Source organism: Emydura macquarii, unplaced genomic scaffold (assembly GCF_026122565.2).
Source record: "Emydura macquarii macquarii isolate MOO-44397 ecotype Brisbane River unplaced genomic scaffold, CSIRO-AGI_Emac_v2 contig_1070, whole genome shotgun sequence".
Lineage (NCBI taxonomy): Eukaryota > Metazoa > Chordata > Testudines > Chelidae > Emydura > Emydura macquarii.
The window spans coordinates 1,507,206-1,530,647 of record NW_027131207.1 but is presented as its reverse complement, the minus strand read 5'-3'; the positions used below and the strand labels follow the sequence as shown (position 1 = coordinate 1,530,647).

Genomic DNA, 23,442 nt, shown 5'->3' with positions numbered 1-23,442 from the left:
GTAGCCACACAAAAGTTGGGGGAGGGAGGCACATGAAGGGGTTAGGCACAGGTCCACTTTGGAAAGAGAAAGGGAACTTTTTGGTTATAGCAATTCTTTCTCCCTCTTATCATTAGAAATGTTTTATACCATTCCCAGTCCCTGGTTCTGGCCTCTCCCTGGTCTGTGTTCCATAACTGTAGACTTTGGCTAAAGGGCATCAAAACCCAAAGGTATGTGGGCACACAAGTAAGTGCCAATGTTGGTCTGTGATTTTTCTGCAGCAGCATAGGGTGACATGGCCCTCAGCATGGAAACAGAAGTTACCTTTTGGTTCCCTATTGTTTAGGATATGTGAGCATATGGCATCCTGCATTTCCCTTGCCCACCGGGAACTAGGACCAGTATGCTCATGACAGGGCTCCAGCTGGCTGTACAAGGTTTGCAGATCTGTTCTGTCCTCTGCCCACTTAGTACATATGTATTCTTTTTCTTCTCAAACATTGTGGATGGCACAGCAAGCCACTAGAACACGAACCACTTTGGCCACATTAGAAGCCAGACAGGTGCGCAGGCATCGCCAATGAGCTTTCAGCCATCAAAAGGTGCACTCAAGCACCATTCTGCAGCTACTCAGTCTGTAGCTGAATTTCCTTTTGTCTGGGTCACTGTTGTCAGGGCACAGCTTCCTGAGCCAAGTTAGGAGTGGGTATGTAGAGTCCCCTAAAATAACTACTGCACTGAGACACTATGCAGACCTGTTATTTCTGGGGAATAAAGTTCCTTCTTCCCCCCAATGTACAATCCCAATCTCCTGAGCACCAAAGTGTCATGAACCTGTCCTGTGTGTTGGAACAGAACTACGTCATCTATGACTTGTTCCATGTCTTCTGGCAGAAGGGGTTGGTCAGCAGGAGCTGCCCTTACTAAATGTGTGAAGGCAGAGGACATTTCCAGGCACATGCAGCAAAGTAGTTCCTAGAGTGTCTCCTGTGATGCACAGAACTCTGGGATACAGATACCATCCCTGAAACGGCAGTGCTAACATGTCGTACCAACAAGGGGCAGTGTGGATGTAGCTATGTGCATGATTCCAGTGTATTCCTGTGCTCTGCACAGTGAACATGGACACTCAGCATGGTTCCTGAGTACATGTGCCAGCAGTACATGGAGAACTATCTGTGGATGTTTGCAAATGTAGACATAGCTTAAAAGGGCAAAAAGAGGGAATTTACAGTTAGGAGAGTTTGGGAAGTATATCAAGTTGCAAGAGGGGGGTCACAATCGGGCAGTTGGAGGAGCATGTTCAGATAGGAACAAGGCGAAAGGTCAGTGTAATTACAGTGAATTATAAACGACTAAATAGCAGTGGGAAACTGGATGGATACCTTAATCTGGTCATTTCCAGATAGTTTAACATTTAGGGGTTTTTAAAAGGTGGAATAGCTGTTAAGAAAGTCTAACGTTGTTATTGGGGGCTAGATAGACTCTTTAACAGTCTTTTGTGACCTAATATCCAGTCCTGAATAGGTCTGTAGAATGTTAACCATATTGGCATCTCAGAATTTTCCTTCTAACGCAAGTAGGGAAATATTCTGAGCAGACTGGCACAATGAAGCCAGTATATACTTTGTACAGTACCTAGTACAGTGGTGTCCTGGTCCATGATTGGGCTCCTAAACATTACCAGAATACAATCAGATAATGTTATTTTAATATCTATTCCAGTTTACAGTTTGCTTTATTGCAGTAATGCATTCTTCTACATTGAAACTTGGTCCCAAATTAGTAAATTAATTTAAATTTAAAACATGTTTCAAAACTGATTTGCAACTACTTGTTAATTTACAGACATATCTGCAGTGAAAGCTAAAAAGATCAATTACACTGTTGGCATTCTTGACATACTAGTACCTCCCACAGCATTGTTCACTACACATTTTAAATGAAAAATATTCTGTTTTGGAGTGTAAGCAGTGCTTGTTAATTAGGCTAAGAGCCTGTTGATCAGAAAGATTAAACTCCAGTGAACAGGAGTATATGTTTTAAAGCTGCCACAGATGGCACAGGATAACAGATTAAATAACTATCTTTCTGATTATATGAATGTGAAGTCACTCACGAAGACTTCTTTAGTTTAGTAGGAAATCACAGAAATAGCACCAGATCTTAATCAGACTGCTCCTGAAAGCCAGTTTTGCATGTTAAAGTGATTAGAATTTTAGTCAGTGATTTAAAAAAAAAAATCTGTAAGATTTTGTATAGACCAGGTTATCTGTTGCTACCAAAACACTTTCAGTGGATGTAAAAGACTAGTCAAGTTTTTTAAATGTGGGTACACAATTTCGAGAACCTGTTTTAGTTTCCACTAGGATCCAAGGACATCTGCTTTGAAAGCTAAAGACACTAAGTCACCAAAAAGTGCCATTATACTCAATTGATTCTGAACAAAGAACAGTTACTTATCCTACAGTAACTGTGTTTATTCAAGATGTTATAGTCAATGTGGATCCCATTATGGGCATGTATGTGCCTTATGCCCATGAGATTGGCATCTTTTGAAAATCAGTGTTCTCAGGACCATGCATGCATCCTGTGGTCTCCTCATCCTCCTGTGAGAGGGTGTGGTAGGGTTAAACACCCCGTCCTCTCTGGTGGGTAGGTTTGGAGGGCAAGGGGGTAGCAGGGCATCCCCCCCAGATGCAGTCAACCAGACTGTTCCCAACCTCCGGGCCACATGAATCAAGGGTCCAAGTTGGGGTGGCCGCCCTTAGGGCCGGGGCAGCAAAGCCTAGTGGCAAAGTCAAGTTGCCATCGGGTCAGGGCTGTGAGGCCTAGTGACTGGAGTCAATAACTGCCCTTGGATCAAGGCTAGGCAAGCAAATGGTCTGTAGCCCTGGCCCTCAGACTGGGTGGGGAGAGCCAGCAGTCTATATAGCCAAAGCCTTCAGGCAGGGCAAGGCCACAGAGCAGTCTAAAACCCAAACTCTCAGGCAAGGTGGAGCAGTAAGCAGTCTATAGACAAGCCCCCAAGCAGGCCGGGGCAAGAGACGAAATCTGTAGTGCCCGGCCCCCAGGTAGGGCAGGGCAGGCAAGAAGTCTGTAGCTATGGCAGGAGTTTGTGCACCTTTGCAATCTGATGTCAGGTATGGGGTCGCTGTCACCCCAAGGGGAGTGTCAGGGAGGGTAGGGGGATGTGGGACCATCAGACTGCACTGCGTCCCAGTCCACAACAGGGGTGGTTACCACCCTGGCTAGTGGGGATCCCACTGCAACTTGCTGACCTATCCCAGGCAGGAGATACCACTCTCACCATCCCCGAGCTACTTCCTAGTGTGCCTCCTGACACTGTCATCCGGGTCTTGTTGGGGCTTTTGTGTTCCCTGGCTTCAGTAGCTCCCGCTGCATCTGACTCTGGGCAGTCAGCCATGGGCAGTGGGTCTCCATTTGGAGCTCCGGGGCCTCAGTTTCCCTCAGCTGGCAGCTGAAGTAGCTCCCTGCTTGGGTCCTCCACCAAGCATCCTTCCTTCCTCCTCAGTGATCCTCCTGGAATGAGCCAGGTTTCTCCCTTTTATACTGGAGCAGCAGTTGGAGCATTCCAAGTACAGGGTGGGGGGCAGGACTTCCACCACCCATAGTGTGGATTTAACCCTTTCCTGCTCTGTGCAGGGTAAGCCCACCCTATCACAGAGGACATAAAGGGGCACTGCAACACTTGGAGGGACCACAGGAGAAATTTGGCAAGTGGTGTCACAGACATACACATTGATTTGTGGCCTAGTAGTCCCAGGCAAGCATGCATCATCAGTCAGAGTTAACTGTAGGTCATTTGTTAGTGGCTGGAGAGATAGTAACTTATCCTCTGGGAGGTAGGCTTTCACTGATTCAGTGTTGCTCATGGCCCGTCTGAACTCTATTATCTGCAATGGGGTGAGAAAATTTTTCACAGAACTCAAGATCTAGCTGGTGAATAAGGAGAAGACATAGTCTAGGGCTGTCTGTCTCCTGCTGGGACCTGCCTCAGATTAGCCAATCATCTAAGTATGGGTAAACACTGCTACCACTGCTAGTCCTTTTGTGAAAACTCTTGCTGACATGGAGAATCTGAATGGCTTGCACCTTGTATTGGTAATGACTATCTCGGGTCAGGTCAGGTTCCTGGGGTTAGACGTATGGTTATATGGAAGTATGCATGTTGAAAGATGAGAACCATGAAACAGTCCTGAGGCTGAATCAACAGAATGGGAGGGAAGGGTTACCATCCTGAACCTGAGAAGGTGTATGTAATTTGCTGAGTTTGCTCAGGTCTAGAATAAGATGAAGACATGAGGAAATCAGGGAGTAGAAGCCTCCTCCCCTGTATTCAGATGACACCTACTCTGTGGCTCCTAGATGAAGCAACAAAGCCATTTCTGCTTGAAGAAGTAGGTTCTTGTGAGAAGGGTCCTTGAAGAATGTGAAAAGGAGACAGGTAGGAGGTAAGGAGTGAAACTGAATAGGGTAGTCATAAGCAATGATCTCTAACATTCATCTGATTGACGTTATGGCAGACTATGCCTGGTGGAGTGGGGAGAGGGAGCTTCCAAAGGTTACATGCTCTGAACTGGCTCCAAGGGGTTCATGATAATCCTGTTAAATTTGTAGAGTCCTTCAAATCCGCACATAACCACTTGATATCCATGTGGATGCGGATATCCATGGACCATTTTTGCGAATTGCAGATTGGCTGTGGATAAAAAAATTTTTTAAAGCCTTGCAAATTTGCAGATATCCACAGATTATTTTTGTGCATTGTGGATCGGATGAGGATACGAATTTTGTATCCATGCATGCTCTACAAATTTGCTGATGTGCCACTGGTGCAGAGCACCAAGGAAGACTGGCATCTCCTGATGTATCTGAGCTTTTTTTGGAAGGATAATTAGGCTATTTGGCATATGATATGATAGGTTCCTCTGTCTCAGAAGCTGGTTGCTATACAACTTGTGATAAGAGGCCAAAGTTTTGATCCCCAGGAGCAGATGGTAGCCTGCGCGTCCTTCAAGTAATGCACAGCATTGTCTGTGTGTTCGTTGACAACACCATGCCTTTGAAGGGTATAGCCTTGATCATAGCTTGCACTTCCTTAGGAATGCACCTGAAGCCAGGACGCCCTTTGCATCATCACCACCAGAGCCACGGACCTGGCCAAGGTGTCTGAAACATCCATGGCCTCTTGGAAGACCATCTTAGGCACCAGATGGCCTTCCTTGAGGACCCCTTTGAGCTCATACCTGCTCTTAGGTGGGATCTTGGACATAAAGGTTGTTATTCTGTTCCACATTAGGAATTATACTTAGCTAGAAGAGCTTGACTGTTCACCAAGGGAGAAGAAAGAGTAGACTTTTCTCCTGAACAAGTCTAGCTTCTTTTGTTCTTTATATTTTAGGATGCTTCTGTTGGATTTGGACTTTTCCTGCATTGCTAAGACTACCAAGAAGCCAGGACTGGGGGTAGACCTAAAAATACTCATACCCTTTCTGTGAAACATGGCACCACTTTTCCACCCTGCGTGGCTGGATGTGTCAGGTATTTGCCAAAGGGCTTTAGCAGTGTTGAGCAATCCTTCAGGTATCAGAAGAGCGATCCTCTAAGAGTGGCACTGAGGTATTTGGCACTCTCAATACTGGGTTTGCATCAATGCCAGTTGTTGCCTTAGTATCAGCACAGGCTCCAAGGATGTGTCTGGCAGTGCCGGTATGCTGCTGATGGGGACAACACAGATGGTTGTACCTTTGTGAGGGAGTAAGTGCCAGGATAAGTTTAGTCAGTGCCATGATAGTAGACAACTCTTTGTCGCTATCCATGAAGTCACTGAAAGGCATCACAAGGTATTCCCCATGTCTTATGAAAATGCAGGGTGTGCAAGGGGTTCATTTTCAGTGGAGTAAGGCTAATAAAAAAATATAACCCCATTACATAGAGCTCAGCAACAGCAGCTTGGTAGGAACCCAACCAGTTGGGGGAAGTAACAGGACTGCACATGAGTGTCCTCATGTTTTGTACTGACTCTAGGAAATAGGCATATATCATAAGTTGTGACCCAAAGCAAACACTACTAAGTTAGTGATCTCATTTAATACAGTTGAGAATTATAGGGATATATAAAAATATGTATTATTTAATTACTGAACCACACCTTCAAGTAATTTTCTCATAAACAAAGCAATATTTAATATAGTATTTTTGTAGATTTTTAATGTGCTAACATATGAAAACAGTAATTTGGGTTCACCAGAAATAGATTTTTCAATTTTACCATAAAAATGAAAAGAAACTGTTCTTTCACTGTCATTTTACAAGTTGTTTTAAGATTCCTGAGCTTCAGTTTTAGAAGCAAAATGTTATAAAAATTATTTAACTAGATACATTGCATCCTTGAATCTGAACATTGCAAGTAAAAAATAATTTAGCAAGAAGGCCCCTTTTCAAAAAACAAAACAAAACAAAAACCATGTCTGTATGTACTTGAAACATAAATGTAACTGTTTCCACACCATTTTAAATAATTAAAAACAGCCAAAACATTTTAAAGACATAACAGAGCAGCTTTCTGGCCATTTTTCCTTATTTCCTGGTGTTCTAAAAGCATAACAGTGCACCTCTTATGAAATGGAAAGTTCATTCTGAAATACATAAGTGGCATTAGATGCCATGATCATTTGGGCCTGGTGGTTTTCCACAAAGTAAATATACCTCAAAGAACAATGGAGGCAGCATTACAGCACAGTTTAAAAGATATTCTTGTAAATATTATGGTCACTTCCAAATTTCATACAAAAATATCGCCCGCTGGCTCAATTAGCAAAAATTCTGCTTTGCTACACGTTTTCTTACTGAGTGCATAAGGAAAGGCTTGTAGTCAAATATTTTGTACACAATAACTTGCCAAGACTGGAATCCTGATAACTGGCACAATCTCTCTCCTAATTCAAAGAAAGATGTGATTTCAGACATTAGAAACTAAGTGATCGAATTAAAAGATTCAGGAAACGGAAACTAATGAAAACCTAGTTAGGTTGTTTATCAGCACTGTAGAAACTCAAGCACGTACGGTTATACCTACAGCATTGTAGTAATCTAAAAAGGAGACAAAACATCTCAAAGAAACATCAAAATCTAGTTATCTGTATCTTGGTTCCATGAACAAGATTCAAGTTAGATATTCACCAAATAGCAACTTCATTTTTCCCCACAGTAGTCACACAGATGGGATCTACTTCAGAACTTTCTGACCCTGATCTGTCCTGGATAGCCTTTTTCAAAGGCTAATTCCTCTATTACCTGCTCCAAGGACTTCTTTGCTTATTCAGTGATCTCTTTCGGTGCTTTCGTTTCTTGCCAAAGCTTTTGTGACCATGACTTCTCTCTTTTTTATCTTGTCTACTCTCACTACTAACGGCCCTCTTATCCTGGGTGCGATCTGGGCTCAAGCTTCTTCGGTCAGGGCTGTGACTTTCGCTGGGATGTTTATGGAGTCTTCTTTCTTTCCTATACCTTTCATCTTGATTACTCAAGTCTCTTCTGTGTCTGTTCCTTTCCTTTTTATCTTTACTATCATCCGTACTTGTGTCACTACATGAATGGCTCCTCCCCTTACTTGGCTCTCTGTTACATTTGCCTTGCTCAGAGGCTAAGTCCTTCCTGCACACATTCTGGTCATAGCTTGGTGTACTCTTGTGTTGCTGGTTATTGGCAGGAATACAAGAAAGCACACCTGAACTCCTTTTATCAGAACAGCTTTCAGTGTTACTGAAATTAAGTTTCTTGCTTTCCTTAACATGAACTTCCTTGTGAAGGTTTCCATTTAAATACTTGGATTGAGAGTTCACACTTTCAATGGATACTACTTCTTTCGGACAGACCTGATTTTGTTTACCCATAATGGACTGTACCGAGGTAGATGTAATACAGCTGGATGACACAATCTGTGGACCATCCACAACAGTTTTCAATAGGCCAGACTGAGATGCTTTAGTTTCTTCCTTACTCTGATGTATGTCATCAGTTTTCTTGCTCAGGAGATTGCTTAATAGCTTCTCCCTTAGCTCCTTCTCTTTTCTTTGCAGTCCAAGTGCTCTCTCTTTTTCCTCCTCTACACGTCTGAGTTCAGCCTCTTGCAACCTTCGTCTCTCCTCCAACTGCTGAAGACGGACTCTTTCTTCATTATGTTCCTGCTCCAGAAGCTTTACTGCCTGAAAGACATTGAGGGGGAGGGAGAAAATTGATGAGAAGGGAAGTTTATAGATTTGCTTGTCTCCCAAAACTCTCTCTATGTGAAGCAGTAGACTTTTAAAGAAATCAGAATTTTTCATATACATGGTAAGCCTGTAAAAAAGAAAGCCATTTCAAAAAAATAATTTACATAAGTTTGTGCACTAAGATATTGTTCCACAAATAAAGCTGAAATGAAAAAGCAGCCAGCTCAGCTCATTTACTTTAAGTAACTGGTAATGGGATTTTGTACTTTTCATCTCCCAGTTATTGTCAGAACCCAATATGAGCAAAAATCTTTACTATTCAAGAAGTATTCAGGAGTCTATGTCAAATGAGTTGAGCTCAGTATAGTTCCTAGTGGACACGTGTCAATATTATAGTAACCAGCATTAGGACTGGTGTTTCTGTTGGTAGTCACAAAACTCAAGAATAGAATGGGACAAGAAGGCTAAACAGCCTCCCCCGCTACAGTAAAACTATATAAATATGCAGTTAAATTAAAACTTTAGGTCTACTTTGAGACAAATTGGCATAATAATGTGTGCAACAACAACAACAACAAAATTAGAGGCCTCAGGTAAGTTAAAAAATTGAAGTATATAAATGTCTAATACAATCAGTAAAATATTGTGTTATTTAAATATTACATTTACTTTACTATGCCCCTAGACAAAGAGGCTTAGTCTAGTCCTTTGCAAGTTTTGCTCTGAGAGTGAAGGGAAAGGCAGCTATCCTCAGAAAATGGTGCAATAATTGATATTCTCAGGTACTGCTTTAGTGATCAATAGTCTAGTAACTAAACAACAACATTTATACCATAATGATGAATGTACTTCGTAAGAATCTAGATTTTTTTTAAAATAGGAAAATCAAAAATTGTTTAAGCATTATTTTACTTAGAGTAAGACTATTTTCAATCAATGGGGATAAAGAACAGAGTAAGCATTACCAGGGTGATGTACACATGATGATGTGATGAATGAAAAGGAACACTGTGTTAAAATATTAACACTACATTTACACTATAATACAGATTAAAACACCCCTCACATATGGTGACAGCAACAGACAAGGCTGTGCATTGCCACATACTGTTGCATTACTGCTTACTTAAAAGAGTTACTAAACATTAGCCATTATTCCAAAATATCTGCTATCACAACTTTTTCAAGAAATAAGACAGTATTGTGTCCTGTTTTAGGGAACATATGGAAACTATGTTGATGACTGGAGACTCAGACGTGATTTGACACTACAATTTTGCAACCACTGTGAGTGGATAGCAAATATTTCTATTTTTGTAGAACTGTTATAGCTGCTTTTTCAAAGCACTTTTCAAACATTAGCAAATGAAACAATAATCCCCATTTAATAAATGGGAAAGAGAGGAGTTAAATGAACTGCTTAATACCACAAGTGATGCAGTGGCAAAGCTAAAATTAAAACTTGGAATCCTACATCTTAGTAGAGAGAGCTGAGCAGGGGACTATGTTTGCACATTTCTTTCCTGTATCTCAAAGTAGTTGGCAGGCCTCTTTTCTCAATTGCTGTATAATGTTACTCAGGTCAATGATTTCAGGCTCTCCTATTAACTCCATCCCTCCCTTCCTAGGGAACAGATGCATAGACAAACATTGTATGGCTTTAAGAGAGGCTCTTGAGAGTTCACAATCCATAATGTTCAGAGGGCTGACCGTTAGCGCATGTAATAGCTAAATGGTTTGGCTTATGAACAGAAGTCAGTTAACATTTTTCTTTACCAGTTTTCATTTTTGTTAGCTCTTGTAATAATACAAAAAAAAAACCCTGCTTCAAAACATTACCTTTGCTCTGCTAAGCAGCTCTGCAATTAGTCTAATGGACTGAAGATTTCTTTGCGCTAACAGGAGCTTCCTCTCTTCTAGTCTTATTTTCTCTTGCAGTTTTTTCTGTTCTTCTGCTTGCATTTTTTCAAGTTTCTTTCTGTTTCTACGAACTTCACGATCCTTCTGTTTCTGTTCTCTTTTGCGTAACTTCTCTTCTCTTTTTCTCTCTCTCTCAAGTTCCTCAAGTTCCTTCTGTTTCCTAAGAGCAATTAATTTGTATGTTAGCCATGACAGGAACAATTTTGGATTTTGACTTGTATTACAATTTAAATTAATTTTGTTATTTTTTAAAAGGAAGACAGGTGTCACTGATTGATGACGGCTAGACCGAAGTAGAAAACATCACATATCCATTCAGTGAACATTTTTAAACATTTCCCTTCCCACACAAAACTAAACTGACATCAGACAGACAGTTCTAGGGATAAGCAAAAATCTAAATGCAAAATGTTTTAGGAACCCATGAAAGCAAGATCATAGAGCATTTTATTGATCAAATTAAAAATAGTCATTTTGAGTCAGTTGGCTGGGCAATCCATTCTTTGAGTAGGTATCAATTAAAAAATGTGCAGCTCATGACAAAGGCCAAGACTTTCAAGAGACTATGTGCCTAAGCAGTGGTACGATTTTCAGAAGTACTGAGCACCTAACAGTTTCCACTGAAGAATTCCACTTTAACCAAACAAAAGTAAACTGTTCTAGACACCTAGCTTCCTTACTCAGGCAAAATTTCTGTTAAAGTCAATAATTTTGACTCATTAAGGAGTGAAGAACAGTGCTCTTGGAGAATTATCTATTGTCTAAATGACAAAAGAGGATCACTGAAGCATAAGGCTCCAGTTTCCTTAACATACAATTGCTGAAATGATTTGCTATCCTGAGGTTTATGTTCCATATATACATAAAAATTTCAGGGATGCCAGGTATAACATACCTCTTCCTAATAATACATTCTAAAACTTGAGTATATCCCATCTCTTCCCTGAAAAATGGCAAATAAAAACCCACACAAGCCCAACACTAATTAAAAAGCAACAAGTTTTCTTAAAACACAACCATTTCAACAAAATGATTTACTTGTAATAATTAGCACATAGAAAATTGGAAGACTATCTACAAAGCAGATTTTAAAAACTTCATGATTCAAACTAAACCAATTGCTATAGTTTAAATACTTCAACTATCCAGTTCTAGGAAATACATTTCCACCAAAATATCAAATTAGCTTGCTTAATTTTGTGTCTCACACTGCCTGAATCCTCCTTCCTCAGAACTAAGCATAGTTGTCATTTTGTTCAGCTGTCTTCTAGGAACAATGGAAGCATGACAACTGGGGCTTAGAGAAATGACTGCTTCTAGCCATGACACAAACCCACCACAACAACTGAAAACATTGTTGGTGGCCTCAGAGGAACTAAGGACTGGGCATGGAAACTGAACTACTCTCACCCCTAGAGGTGGTCTCTCCAAGTCAGAGTTGAGGCACCATGGTGGGACAATGTCAGGAAGCTTGCACAGCTGCTGCCCAGTCTGTACTTTTCTGTGGATAGAAGACTTCAGTCCTCAGTGCTGTCAATCCGGCACAAGCAGTACTAATCTCACTTTTTAAAAAAAAGAAAATTGTATCAAACTATGTAACAGTCATGATACGGGTAATGTTGATCGCTAGTTTGACCACTGAGGTCTGAGAATCACTGTCTTAAAATAAAAGATTTGCAAAATATAACCAACTCTTGAAACAAATGAAAAACTCTGTCTTTTGTTATTATGGTATTTCTAAAGAGCATTAAGAATTTGGAATCTGATTTGCTCACACCACTAAGATAAGTGATCAAAACATGTTTAATAGTACAGAGTTGCAAGATAAAGGGATTTTATTATGATGTCTGGCGAATTCTGTGAATTCCATGAAAAGCCTACAGAAAAAAAAAGGGGGGGGAGGGGATTGATTTAGAAGACTAAATAGTTAAAGCTAACAATACATTTTGAGTCAGTTAATACCACCAGACTTAAATCCCATCTAATACCTTCACAGAACTAGTCAAACATTATTGACTGCATCTGTCAGTTTTAACATAAGGTTGGACTTTTGTTTCTATATGTGGAAAGATCTTGCCCATAAATTAACTTTTCCTGGAAATAAGTCATGTAAAATATTTCTATGGTAGCACAACAGTTCCTAGTCTATCATTCCATTTACTAGCTAATTAAGCACTGGATTTTCAGAAAAGCCTAAAAGTCAGGGACACAACTCCCTTTGACTGCCAATGACATTAAGACACCTCCCTTTCAGTTTGAAAATCTCAGTCTAAAAATTTAAAATTGATTGAAAGACAAAAGAATTATTTTAAATACCTGTTGAAAGAACCAGAACTATAGTAAGGGTAGCAAGAGGACTAGCTTTTTGTGGAAAGAAAATACTATCCTTGGTGACTGAGCTAGAAATAAGATTGATAGTGCAATATGAGAAAGGCAGAATATAAAAGTGAAGTTAGGAATGTTTCATTTGATCAGATTCTAATTTTGAATGCAATGAAGAAATGTTGGTACCCACAATTTTAGTTCTGCAAGAGACTGAGATTTAGTCATAATGCTCATTTCTTGCTAATGAAAACAAGAGGGATTAGGGGAAGGAAACAGAGTTTTATATCATCATTACTAACATTTAAAAATGTAGATGAATCAGATCTACCTTTCCTCCTCCTTTTGTTTTTCTTCTGCTTCTTTCTCTCTACGTTTTTGTTCTTCTCTTTGTTTTTCAAGCTCTTGAAGCTTTTGCCGTTCAAGCTGACGTTTCTTAATCGATGCATCACTCAGGTGTTTTGTTGAGTCAAAAGAAACCTTTACAGAGCACAGGTAAACAATGATTAAGAGGTCAAAAAACCATGCTAATCTAGTACATTTAAGTGTCAGCTTTGCTTTCACTTCCTCCTGAAAACAAAGATTAGGTGGGGGTTGGATTTTTTTTGATGCTTATTCTTATAAATTTAGTCATTCAAGAGAAAGTAAAAATGTTTTACTCATGAGTCTGCAGATTCGTCCAGTAAGAAGTATGTAAATAGTTTAATGCATAGCTCCAACATATTCAAACTTTTCCCCTGAACCTTAAAGAATACTTTCTGAACTGCACACTGTTGACTGACATCCATTTTGTATCAAACCTACATTTTAACTCAATTATCAAATCGTAAGTGCATGGCTTCCAATTTAAAACATGTCAAAGGAAATCTTACTAAGCCAAATTAAGAAAACTAAATAATATTTTCTTGTGCTCCATGAATTTAGATTCTGTCTGAAATTGAACTTATTCATGTTTTCATATTCAGAAGCATGACTGGTATTTGTGATTTAAAAATGTGAATCCCAAACTCATATTTAGAGAGCTTAACTTAAAATAATAAGTTTAGTACTTCTACATAACCTGCCATTTTAAAATTGTCCTATTAACATCAATCCCCCATATCTGCAAGGTAAGGGAATATTATACATCATTATATAGCCATCAGATGAATGCTTAAACACTGGCCTTTGTCTCTCTAGACATCATATACCCATGACACCTGTTATCTGATATTGTGACCTATCAAATTTGTTTTAATAGCTTTGCATTTCTAATTGATGAGCAGTGGCAGCTGGAAAAATTAAAGCCCTTTATTGTGACAGAAGCAGTCAGATGTAAATGTCAATGTACCAGATTTTCAGATATCATGGAATTATATTATTTTATTAATTTTTCAAGTACAGTTTAAAAATGGTTTGAGATCACACAATGCAACAAATTTATCAAATTTTTCTTATATCTGCATTTCAAATACAATTCAGATTTATGCTCAGCTATATAAATTGAATTTTTTTCATTCTATTGATGTTTGTTATGATTTTTTGTATTTTAAATGTTGTATCTTGTCACCCCCCCTTTAAAAGGAACTCCATTTTAAAAGTTTAATTTTGGTTGGTTTTTGGATGTGCTGAACAAATACGTAGTCTAGGTTCAGCATGTGACTTGTAAATTTACACACATACACAATACACTGGTGGTGTGATATAAAAAGATTTATTGGTAAACCTGTGATGACCATATATGCATAAGCAGCAAAGACACAAAGTAATTAGAGATGAGAGCTGAGAACAGAAAGGCGCACTGGCTTGTGATGGGGTGTGCTGATGGAGTTAATATAGGCCAGAGGGGCCAATTAATTTATTAGGCTGCAAAATGGGGAAATTAAGGCTAAGCAGAAAGCCTTATCTAGGAAAGCTCATCCTGTGCAGGAACTGGCAGAGCTTCTATAATGCCAGGGAGCTGATAGCAGAAAGGGGCTTCAGGGAATTAATATGCGGTCACTGTCTGGGGGAAGGGAGGTGCGTTTGGGGCTACTGAAATTAGTTTGCAGTTACTCCTGGGGAGGAAGGAGATTGTGCTAGCAAACCCAGAAGTGGAGAACCAGGAGTAGGAAAGGCTCAGGGAAGAGGCAGCAAGGTTCAGGATGATGCAGATTTTGGCTGTTGATTATAGGGTCTCTGAGCTGAAAAAGAAGACTGCAAGGAAAGAAAGAAGAGGGAATCATGCACAGTTATCTGTCTGGAGGCCCAAGTCACAAAGAGGGAGCACCATGAGTGGGAGGATGGAGCTAGGCTGTTCTCATTGGTGGTAGATAACAGAACTAGAAGTAATGGTCTCAAGTTACAATGGGGGAGGTCTAGGTTGGATATTAGGAAAAAAAAATTTCACTATGAGGGTGATGAAGCACTGGAATGGGTTACCTAGGGAAGTGGGAGTCTCCGTCCTTAGAGGTTTTTAAGGCACAGCTTGACAAAGCCCTGGCTGGGATGATTTAGTTGGGATTGGTCCTGCTTTGAGCACGGGGTTGGACTAGATGACCTCCGGAGGTCCCTTCCAACATTAATCTTCTATGATTCCATGAATCAGAGAGTGAGAGCGCGCGCGCGAGCAACAGAAGGGGGCCTCAGACCTGGAAAGAGCTAATCCCCAGAGGTGCCACCTACAGTCCTCCATCCCATATCCTCCAGGAGCTAAGATACGGGATGTGGCCCTGAGGCTGAAGAGGATCCTAGTGGGACCAGGAAAGAATCCACTGACTGTCCTTCATGTGGGATATAGCTACATTCTTGCTGGAATGCATCACGGGAGACAATATCAGGCTGGAGAAAACATTTCAATAAATGGAGGCTCAGATGATCTTCAATGGGCTTCTACCTGTCCCTAGAGGAGGAGAACGAAGGCAAGACAAGATTATGATAAGAACATAAGAATGACCGTATTGGGTCAGACCAATGGTTCATCTAGCCCAGTATCCGGACTTCCAATAATGGCCAATGACAGGTGCTTCAGAAGAAATGAACGGGCTTGGAATTACTTTAAGTCCAAGTTGCAGAAGCTATCTGAAGATAATCATCAAGTGATCTATCCCCTGTCGCCCACTACCAGCTTCTGGCAAACAGAGGCTAGGGATACAGGAAAGACAGAAATGAAGATAAAGGTGGCGGAATAGCATTTATATTAATGATGAGATATAGTGTAAAGAAATTAGAAGTGATGGAATGGATGAAACAGACTATTTGGGCCAAAATCACTTTGGGAAAGAAAGCCAGTAGAGGGTCCGCTGAGACAGTGGTTGGGGACTGTTACATATACCCAAGATTCAATTTGAATAGAGACCTCTTTAATGTTTTTAATTAAATAAATACTACTGGGAATTGTGTGATTATGGAAGACTAATTTCTCAGATAGATATCAGAGGACAAGTGCTGCCAATAATGGTAGGGCCCAGATCTTCCTGGATATGATATCTGACAGATTTCTTCTTCACCAAACCAAGAAGAGGTGATGCCATTTTAGATTTGGTATTGGTGAGTATTGAGAATTGGTTGTAGGAGACAACCTTGGTTTGAGTGATTATGAACTAATTTAGTTTAAACTTAATGAAACGATAAACAAAAGTAGGTCTGCAACTAGGGTCCTTCATTTCAAAAGGGCTAACTTAAAAAAATTAAGGGAATTAGCTAAGGAAGTGGACTGGAGTGAAGAACTCAAGGATCTGAATGTGCAGGAGGCTTGGAAATACTTTAAGTCAAAGCTGAAGAAGCTACCTGAAGCCTGCATCACAACCAAGGGGAAAAAACTTGTAGGGAAGGGTTGCAGACAAAGTAGATGAGCAAGCATCTCAAACAGGTTAAGAGAAAGTAGAAAACTATAAACAATGGAAGATGGGATAGATAAGGAAGGAAAGCTACTTCTTGGAGGTCAGCATGTGCAGGGAAAAAGTGAGAACTGCCAAAAGCCAAGCAGAGTTGGAGATTGTAATTGAAATTAAAACCAACAGTAAAAGGTTCTATAACTGTATCAAGAAGAAAACAAGGAAAGAAGAAATAGGACCACTAAGCACTGAGGTTGGGGTGGAGATTAAAGATAATCTAGGCATGGTCCAAGTCTTAAATGATTAATTTGCCTCAGTTTTTTAATAAGGATAATGAGGAGTTTAGCAGTAGTGGCAGGGTGGCTAATGGAAATGAGGATATGGAAGTAGAAATTACCCAATTCAAGGTGGAAGCCAAACTTAATGGGACCAAATCGGGTCTCCCACATAATCTCCATCCAAGAATACTAAAGGAATTGACACACAAAATTGCAAGCCCAATGGCAAGGATTTTTAATGAATCTGTAAATTTGAGGGTCATACCCTATGCCTGAAGAATTACTAATACAGTACCTACTTTTAAGGAAAGGAAAAAAAAAGTGATTCTCGAAACTAGAGGCCTGTTAGTTCGACCTATATTGTATGCAAGATCTTGGAACAAATTCTGAAAGAGAAAATAGTTAAGGACATAGAGGTAAACAGTAATTGGGATAAAACACAACATGGTTTTACTGAAGGTAAACTGGACCTTGAAAAATAGAGTAATAGAAATGGGAGGATATTTAATAGTGCAAGCCATGCACTCAGGGACTAAAAAAAATGTTTGCTATAACCTGAGGACTTATCAGTTGGAAGTGACAGAGGGGAAGAAAGACCTGGGTGTTCTGGTTGATGACAGAAGGATTATGAGCCACCAATGTGAAGAAGACAAGGCATTTCCAGTAGAAAGAAAAGTGTTAATACCACTATATAAGGCACTAGTGATACCCCATCTGGAATACCGTGTGCAATTCTGATCTCCTGCTTAAGAAAGAAACTATGCAGAGAAGGGCTACTAGGATGTTCAGAGGAATGGCATACCTACCTTATTAGACATATAGGCTCTCTAGAAATACATCAGAGGGATAAATACCAGTGAGGGAGGGAAGTTATTTAAGTTATGCCAATGCTAACGTAAAAACAAATGGACATAAACTGGCCAAAAACAAGTTTAGGCATGAAGTTAGGCGAAGATTTCTAACCATCAGAAGAGTGAAGTTCTGGAATTTCCAAGGGGAGCAGTGGGGACAAAAAAAACCCTAACTAGATTCAAGACTGAGCTTGATAAGTTTATGGAGGGGATGGTATGAGACTACTTACAATGGCACATGGACCATTTGCAACTGCTAGTAGCAAAATATCCCAACGATTGGGGACAGGACTTTAGATGGGGATGGCTCTGAGATACTACAGAGAATTCTTTTCCAGGTGTTTGGCTGGTGAGTCTTGCCAATATGCTCAGGGTCGAACTGACTGCCATATTTGGGGTCAGGAAGCAGTTTTCCTCCAGTACAGATTGGTAGAGATCGCGTGCGTGCGTCACCTTCCGCTGCACCATACCACATAAATCATTTGCTGTTTTAAACTAGAGTAAATAGTGGATTCTCTGTAACTTGACATCTTTAAATCATGATTTGAGGACTTCAGTAACTCAGCCAGAGGTTATAGGTCTATTACAAGAGTGGGTGGGCAAAGTTCTGTGGCCTGCAATGTGCAGCAGGTCAGACTAGATGATCACAATGGCCCCTTCCAGCCTTAAAGTCTATGACAACGTAAGTGAGTGCCATTAAAGTCCTTCTACCACACTCATGTCTCCTTTATATGCCCCCTGTTACAGGGAAACTATTTTAGGGAGTTTAAATATTTTATTTGGGATATATCTGAAACATCACTGCCTGTAACACCAGGCATCTTAGTTGCCATCAATCCAATATTACAGGGCTCAGAGGGAGCCCTAAAAACCTCTTAAAAAGAAGTCATAACCAATAAATCCAGGCCTTCAAAGGCTAGTAACAGTTAATGTATATTCCTCTGGGAAGCTGGAAAGTTCCCATTTCTAGCCCTATAGTCCATCAGCAAATAAATTATAAAGTTGTGATATTTGTGTGTAGTAAAGTTGTTTCTGGTGCAAGAATTAATCTTGCATGACCCAGAACCTCAGAACAAAAGTAATTTTTGGGGAGAATTTCACATTTTGTTGGAGCAGCAGGCAGGAGAGTAAATTTTTCTAGCATGTTGATTTAAAGATAAAAATTACGGCTGTTTGAAGTTGCTAAGGGGCTGCAATATTAAAGACCCAAGGGAGATGAGTTAGTATTTACAAACACAGCTTGTTTGATTGTTTAAGAAATTATATATGGCATTTAGAACACAGACCTAGTTCACATTTTTCTCCCTTCATTGCATTATTCCTAGCCCAGAACTGTGCTATGTTTTTTTAATTAGGTGCAGGAGTGTGTGTTGCACTCCCTCCTTGCCACACATTACTTTTGACATTCCACTATGAATGTTGCAAAAGACTATTCTCAGCTGTCCCTTAACCAAGTCTGACTTGACGTCTGTATAAAATGCAACTGTAGATTTAAAAATAAATGGAAAGAACATTTAACAATCATTTTTCCACCTAAAAAGGTGTATTACAAAATAACTCCGCAATGCCTCACCTTTACGTTGCAAGCCACTGCTTTGCCATCATCACCTTTGTACATCAGTTTCATCCCACGCAGGGCATTCATGGCCTTGATGAAACCTACATATTCGCAATACTGAACGTAAGCTTCAAAATTCAAATGGCCTCCAAAACTGAAGGTGTGAAAGTTTCTACCAGTCATTTCTTCTCTGTATGGGTCCAGCATGGGAATGTCCACATTACGTATTTCCCCAAATTTCTTAAATACTTTTATAAGGACTTCTTCACTTGGTTTTTCTGAGCCAGAGTCCTTCAGTGCAAACCATTTGCAAGGCAACCCTTCTAAGTGAATGGTGTCTGGTCTCTCCCCTGGCAAAGTTTCGTTCATATCTCTTGCATCACGGAAAAAGGAGTCCCAGTCATGTCTAGTAGGAAAGTCAATTTTATATTCTGCAGCACGAACTTTTAAAATGTCAGAGAAGCCACTAAGTTTTATTGTTTTGCCATCAAGGCATGCTAGAAAGGACTTAACCAAACTCTTGTTTTCAACCTCTCCTTCAAACCGGATGAAATCCATGGTGCTTTTGGAAATCCGTAGTGTGGAAAACTGATGAGTTTGCACCATTCCCTTCAGTCTTTCCATCACTTCCCAGTTGGAAATGGATTTTCCTGGTTGCTTCAACTGAGGAAGTGCCACACTGATAGTCATTTTTGTAATGGGTTTAAGGTATAGTCCACAGGAAGCACAGAGCTCTACCGCTTCTGATGTATCATGAACTATTGTAGCAGCCGCCATAGCACAAAAAAAGTATAAAGCCAGTAAGAAAAATGTATATTAAGTTAACTTGTAGGGCACACTAATTGAGGAAAGTGGTCCTTATCTGTAAATAACTGACCATTTCTGAGACTTAAACATTGCGAAGTAAAAGCACTGATTCTTGGCAAGAGAGTCAATTAGGAAATTTAAAATTAACAGCATTGCCATTATAAACTGTTTTCTAAACATCACAACATATGAATTCAGTACCAAGACTTAAATACTAGCCATAAACAGTACAACTAAGTCCACAGAGAAACTGAAATCCTGATGATATAAATCATAAGTGTGATTTGATACACAATGGCTCAAAGGATGGGTAGGCTTCAGCAGGATGCACTGTGGAAGTTACGTCATCACTCAGGGTTAACCTGAGCAGAATTACTGGAGTGTCAACTAGCAACAGCTATACTGCAGTAGTCCAGCCTTGAAAAAGGACTCCATATCCTCAATTAGATGATTTTATTCTAGAAGGAAAGAAAAACAGATGTCCATTTAAAGGGAAAAATTAGTTTTATATAACGCTTGTTCAGACCTGAATAAACTACACAAGGTGCTACTTCAAGACAGCGAGATCCCTGCTCCAGGATGGGAAACATCAACAGCAAATCCCCATTTGATCACCAGGGCTATAAATAAGGAGGGGGAGAAGGGGAAAGGGCTGGTGGAATTAATGGGCAATAGGCTTTCTAAAATCACGTTTGTGAGTTTTAGCCACAGCATAATTGTAAATGTTTAGCATGTGTGTGTATATATATATATATACACACACACACCCATCCACAGAGCCTGCCGCAGACTCACAAGCACAACCATTATGATTCAGAGCATATAAAACAGACGCGGGGACAATTCGCTTTTTAACCAGCGTCAAACATCCCTGGCACCGTGCCCACAGGTACCCACGAACAAACACGCCCGCGGCGGATCACTGACGTTCACAGCCGGGCAGAGCAAGGCCCGGGGCTAAGGGAGAACCTCTGAGGGTTTGGTTTCGGGCTAGTTGCTTTGGCCTGTTTTGAAGGTGCCGACCTGCCTCTCCAACACCCACGGAAGCCTTGAACCCCGGACCGCACCGCTGCGCGGTCCCGCCCCGCCCCTCCCCTCCCCCCGCGCATCCGGCACAACCGTGAAAACTTCGGTCAAATGTAGAACAACAACAAACAACAAAACGCTCGAAAACCCCGACCCCGCCCCCGCGAGCTGCGCAGGCCGGAGCCGCCGCCGCTTCCTTCCCCCGGCGCCAGGGACTCTGCCCCGCGCGCTGGGCGGGGGGGGGGGGAGGGGCGGCCCCGGGGTGCGAATATTTAGCGCTCGCGAAGGTCACGTCGAGCCCCGAGCAGGGTCGGCGGTTGGGGGAGGGGGAGGGGCGGTTGTCTCCACGCGCCCCCCCGCCTGAGGGACTCACTTACCCTGACGCAGCTCTCCGGCCTCTTACCGCCTCCTGGCCGCCGCAACGGACCCAAAAGAGAACAGGGAACAGACACCGCCGCCCCGCGCGCCGGCCGCGTCCCACGCAAACACGCACAGAGTCGACAGACACGCACCACCGGCCGGGGCAACTTCCGCTTCCGGGCTGGGAGCCGGCTGAGTCCCCCACCAGCTGGACAGGAAGTGGTGGGTGGGGCGCGCGAGAGGCCCGGAAAGGGCCGGGCTGGGCCGCTGCCGCCTAATCTATGGTTCCTTGCCAGGCCGGAAGAAGAAGGGGGGAAAAAAAAAAAAAATCACCGCCAGCGCCTCCTCCGGGGGCGGAATGCGGCTGCGCGGCGCGCCCCCTGGCGGGCGGAGGGGGGGTGGCAGCGGCGCTGTGTAATGTTCGAAACACGCCCCAAGTCCCCTCGAGCGCTGCCCCGCCACAGGGGGCTGCCGGGCCTGGCGTGCAGGCGGGGCTCGCCTTCCCTCTGCAAAGCCTGGTGCGCCGCTCACGTACCCTCCCCAGCCAGACTAGCGCACGTGCGGGGGCTTGGGGGCGGGTTTGAAATCCGGGGCCCTGAGAAATGGCTTATTCTGGTTATTGCACCGCTGATCACCTGACTCCAGGCACTGGGGCTTGGACAGACCCCTCTGCCCCTGTTGCAAGGCTTAAGAACGTAGGAAGGGCCATACTGGATCGGACCAGTGGTCCATACGGCCCCGTAACCTGTCTTCCGACAGGGCCAATGCCAGGTGCTTCAGAGGGAATGGACACAACAGGTAACCATCGAGTGATCCATTCCCAGCTTCTAGCGAACAGCAATCCCTGCCCATCTGGCTAATAGCCAGTGACCAACCTATCTTCCATGAACTTAATCTAGTTCTTTTTTGAACCCTGTTTTTGTCTTGGCCTTCACAACATCCTCTGGCAAGGAGTTCCACAGTTTGACTTTACCGTTGTGTGAAGAAATACTTCCTTTCCTTTGTTTTAAACCTGCTGCTTACTAATTTCATAATTAACAAGACCCCTAGTTCTTGTGTTATGAGAAGGAGTAAATAACATTTCCTTTTTAACTTTTTCCACATCAGTCATGATTTTATAGATCTCTATCATGTCCCCTCTTATTCATCTCTTTTCCAAGCTGAAAAGTCCTAGTCTTATTAACTTCTTCTGATATGGAAGCTTTTCCACAACCTTAATAATTTTTGTTGCCCTTTTCTGTACCTTTTCCAATTCCAATATATCTTTTTTTAGATGGGGCAACTGGGTCTGCACGCAGTATTCAAGATGCAAGCATACCATGGATTTATAAAGAGGCAATATGATATTTTTTGGTTTATTATCTATCCCTTTCCGAATGATTTCCAATATTCTGTTAACTTTTTTGATTGCTGCTGCACATTGAGTGAATGTTTTCAGAGAACTATGCAGAATGACAGACACCAGATCTCTTTCTTCAGCGTGAACAGCTAATTTACGCACCATCATTTTATATGTATAGTTGGGATTATGTTTTCAAACATGCATTATTTTGCATTTATCAACATTAAATTTCACCTGCCGTTTTGTTGCCTAGTCATCCAGTTTTGGGAGAACCCTTTGTAACTCCTAGCTGTCTGCTTTGGACTTAACTCTCTTGAGTAGTTTTGTATCTGTCATGCTGGCTGAATTTCGGGGGGAGGGGCTGCATTTATTATATTATTTGACATCAGTATGTCAATATCATAGTGATTCATGTAAGATATGCCATGTCAGGTACTGTTAGAAAGGCTATAATGTGCTAAGTAAGATGATAATGTTTATGTTCATGTGTTATATGTGTAATGGAAGTTATGGATATGTTTGATATATTTGTATTTCAAATTGTGCTGTCTGGGTCACACCCCAGACAGGATGGCTGCAGAACAATAGCCTGCTTAATGGCCCATTGAGACATTCACAGGTGCAAGGGGCCCAGGGGGAAAAGCCAGAGGTATACCTGATGAGTCACCAGGACTTGCTCATGTGACTCTGAGCTCCATTTTGGTTCCTGTGAAATTCCATAAGCAGCATGGCAAGGGTCAGAGGACATAAAAGGCAGAACCCCAGGATCCATTTTGTCTTCAGTCCTGTTCAGCTTTCAGCCACCTATCTACCCCTGGACCAACTCATCTCAATTGAAGCTGTGAAACAAAGGACTGAGACCCATCCATGTACTGGATTTACACCAGAGGGACTATACAAGCCTGAAAATTCCACAATTCTCCTAGAACCTGATATATATGGACTTCCAAATCATTTGTATGTAT

The 23,442-nt window shown here is 41.5% G+C and overlaps 1 protein-coding gene across 2 annotated transcripts; it reads right to left on the bottom strand.

Annotated features, from left to right (window-relative positions):
- Positions 1–6,199: 6,199 nt before the first annotated feature.
- On the bottom strand, positions 6,200–21,389 carry AKAP17A (A-kinase anchoring protein 17A). 2 transcript variants are annotated; one of them, XM_067545724.1, is made up of 5 exons: positions 21,288–21,389; positions 18,958–20,207; positions 12,793–12,941; positions 10,059–10,299; positions 6,200–8,213 (listed from the first exon to the last, which is right to left on the bottom strand). In XM_067545724.1, exons 2-5 carry the CDS (start codon positions 19,717–19,719, stop codon positions 7,299–7,301), a joined length of 2,067 nt encoding a protein of 688 aa, XP_067401825.1. In that variant the 5' UTR covers positions 19,720–20,207; positions 21,288–21,389; the 3' UTR covers positions 6,200–7,298. The 2 variants fall into 2 exon arrangements, with proteins under 2 accessions (XP_067401825.1, XP_067401824.1); XM_067545723.1 differs by lacking the exon at positions 21,288–21,389 and adding an exon at positions 21,153–21,221.
- Positions 21,390–23,442: the final 2,053 nt, after the last annotated feature.

Excerpts from the sequence above, each read along its gene's own strand:
- AKAP17A (XM_067545724.1), bottom strand. The coding sequence starts at position 19,719 with ATGGCGGCTGCTACAATAGTTCATGATACATCAGAAGCGGTAGAGCTC. Across the intron at positions 10,300-12,792 it reads AAACAAAAGGAGGAGGAAAG|GAAACAGAAGGAACTTGAGG; the intron begins GTAGATCTGATT and ends AATTGCTCTTAG. Across the intron at positions 8,214-10,058 it reads AGCTGCTTAGCAGAGCAAAG|GCAGTAAAGCTTCTGGAGCA; the intron begins GTAATGTTTTGA and ends AATGTCTTTCAG.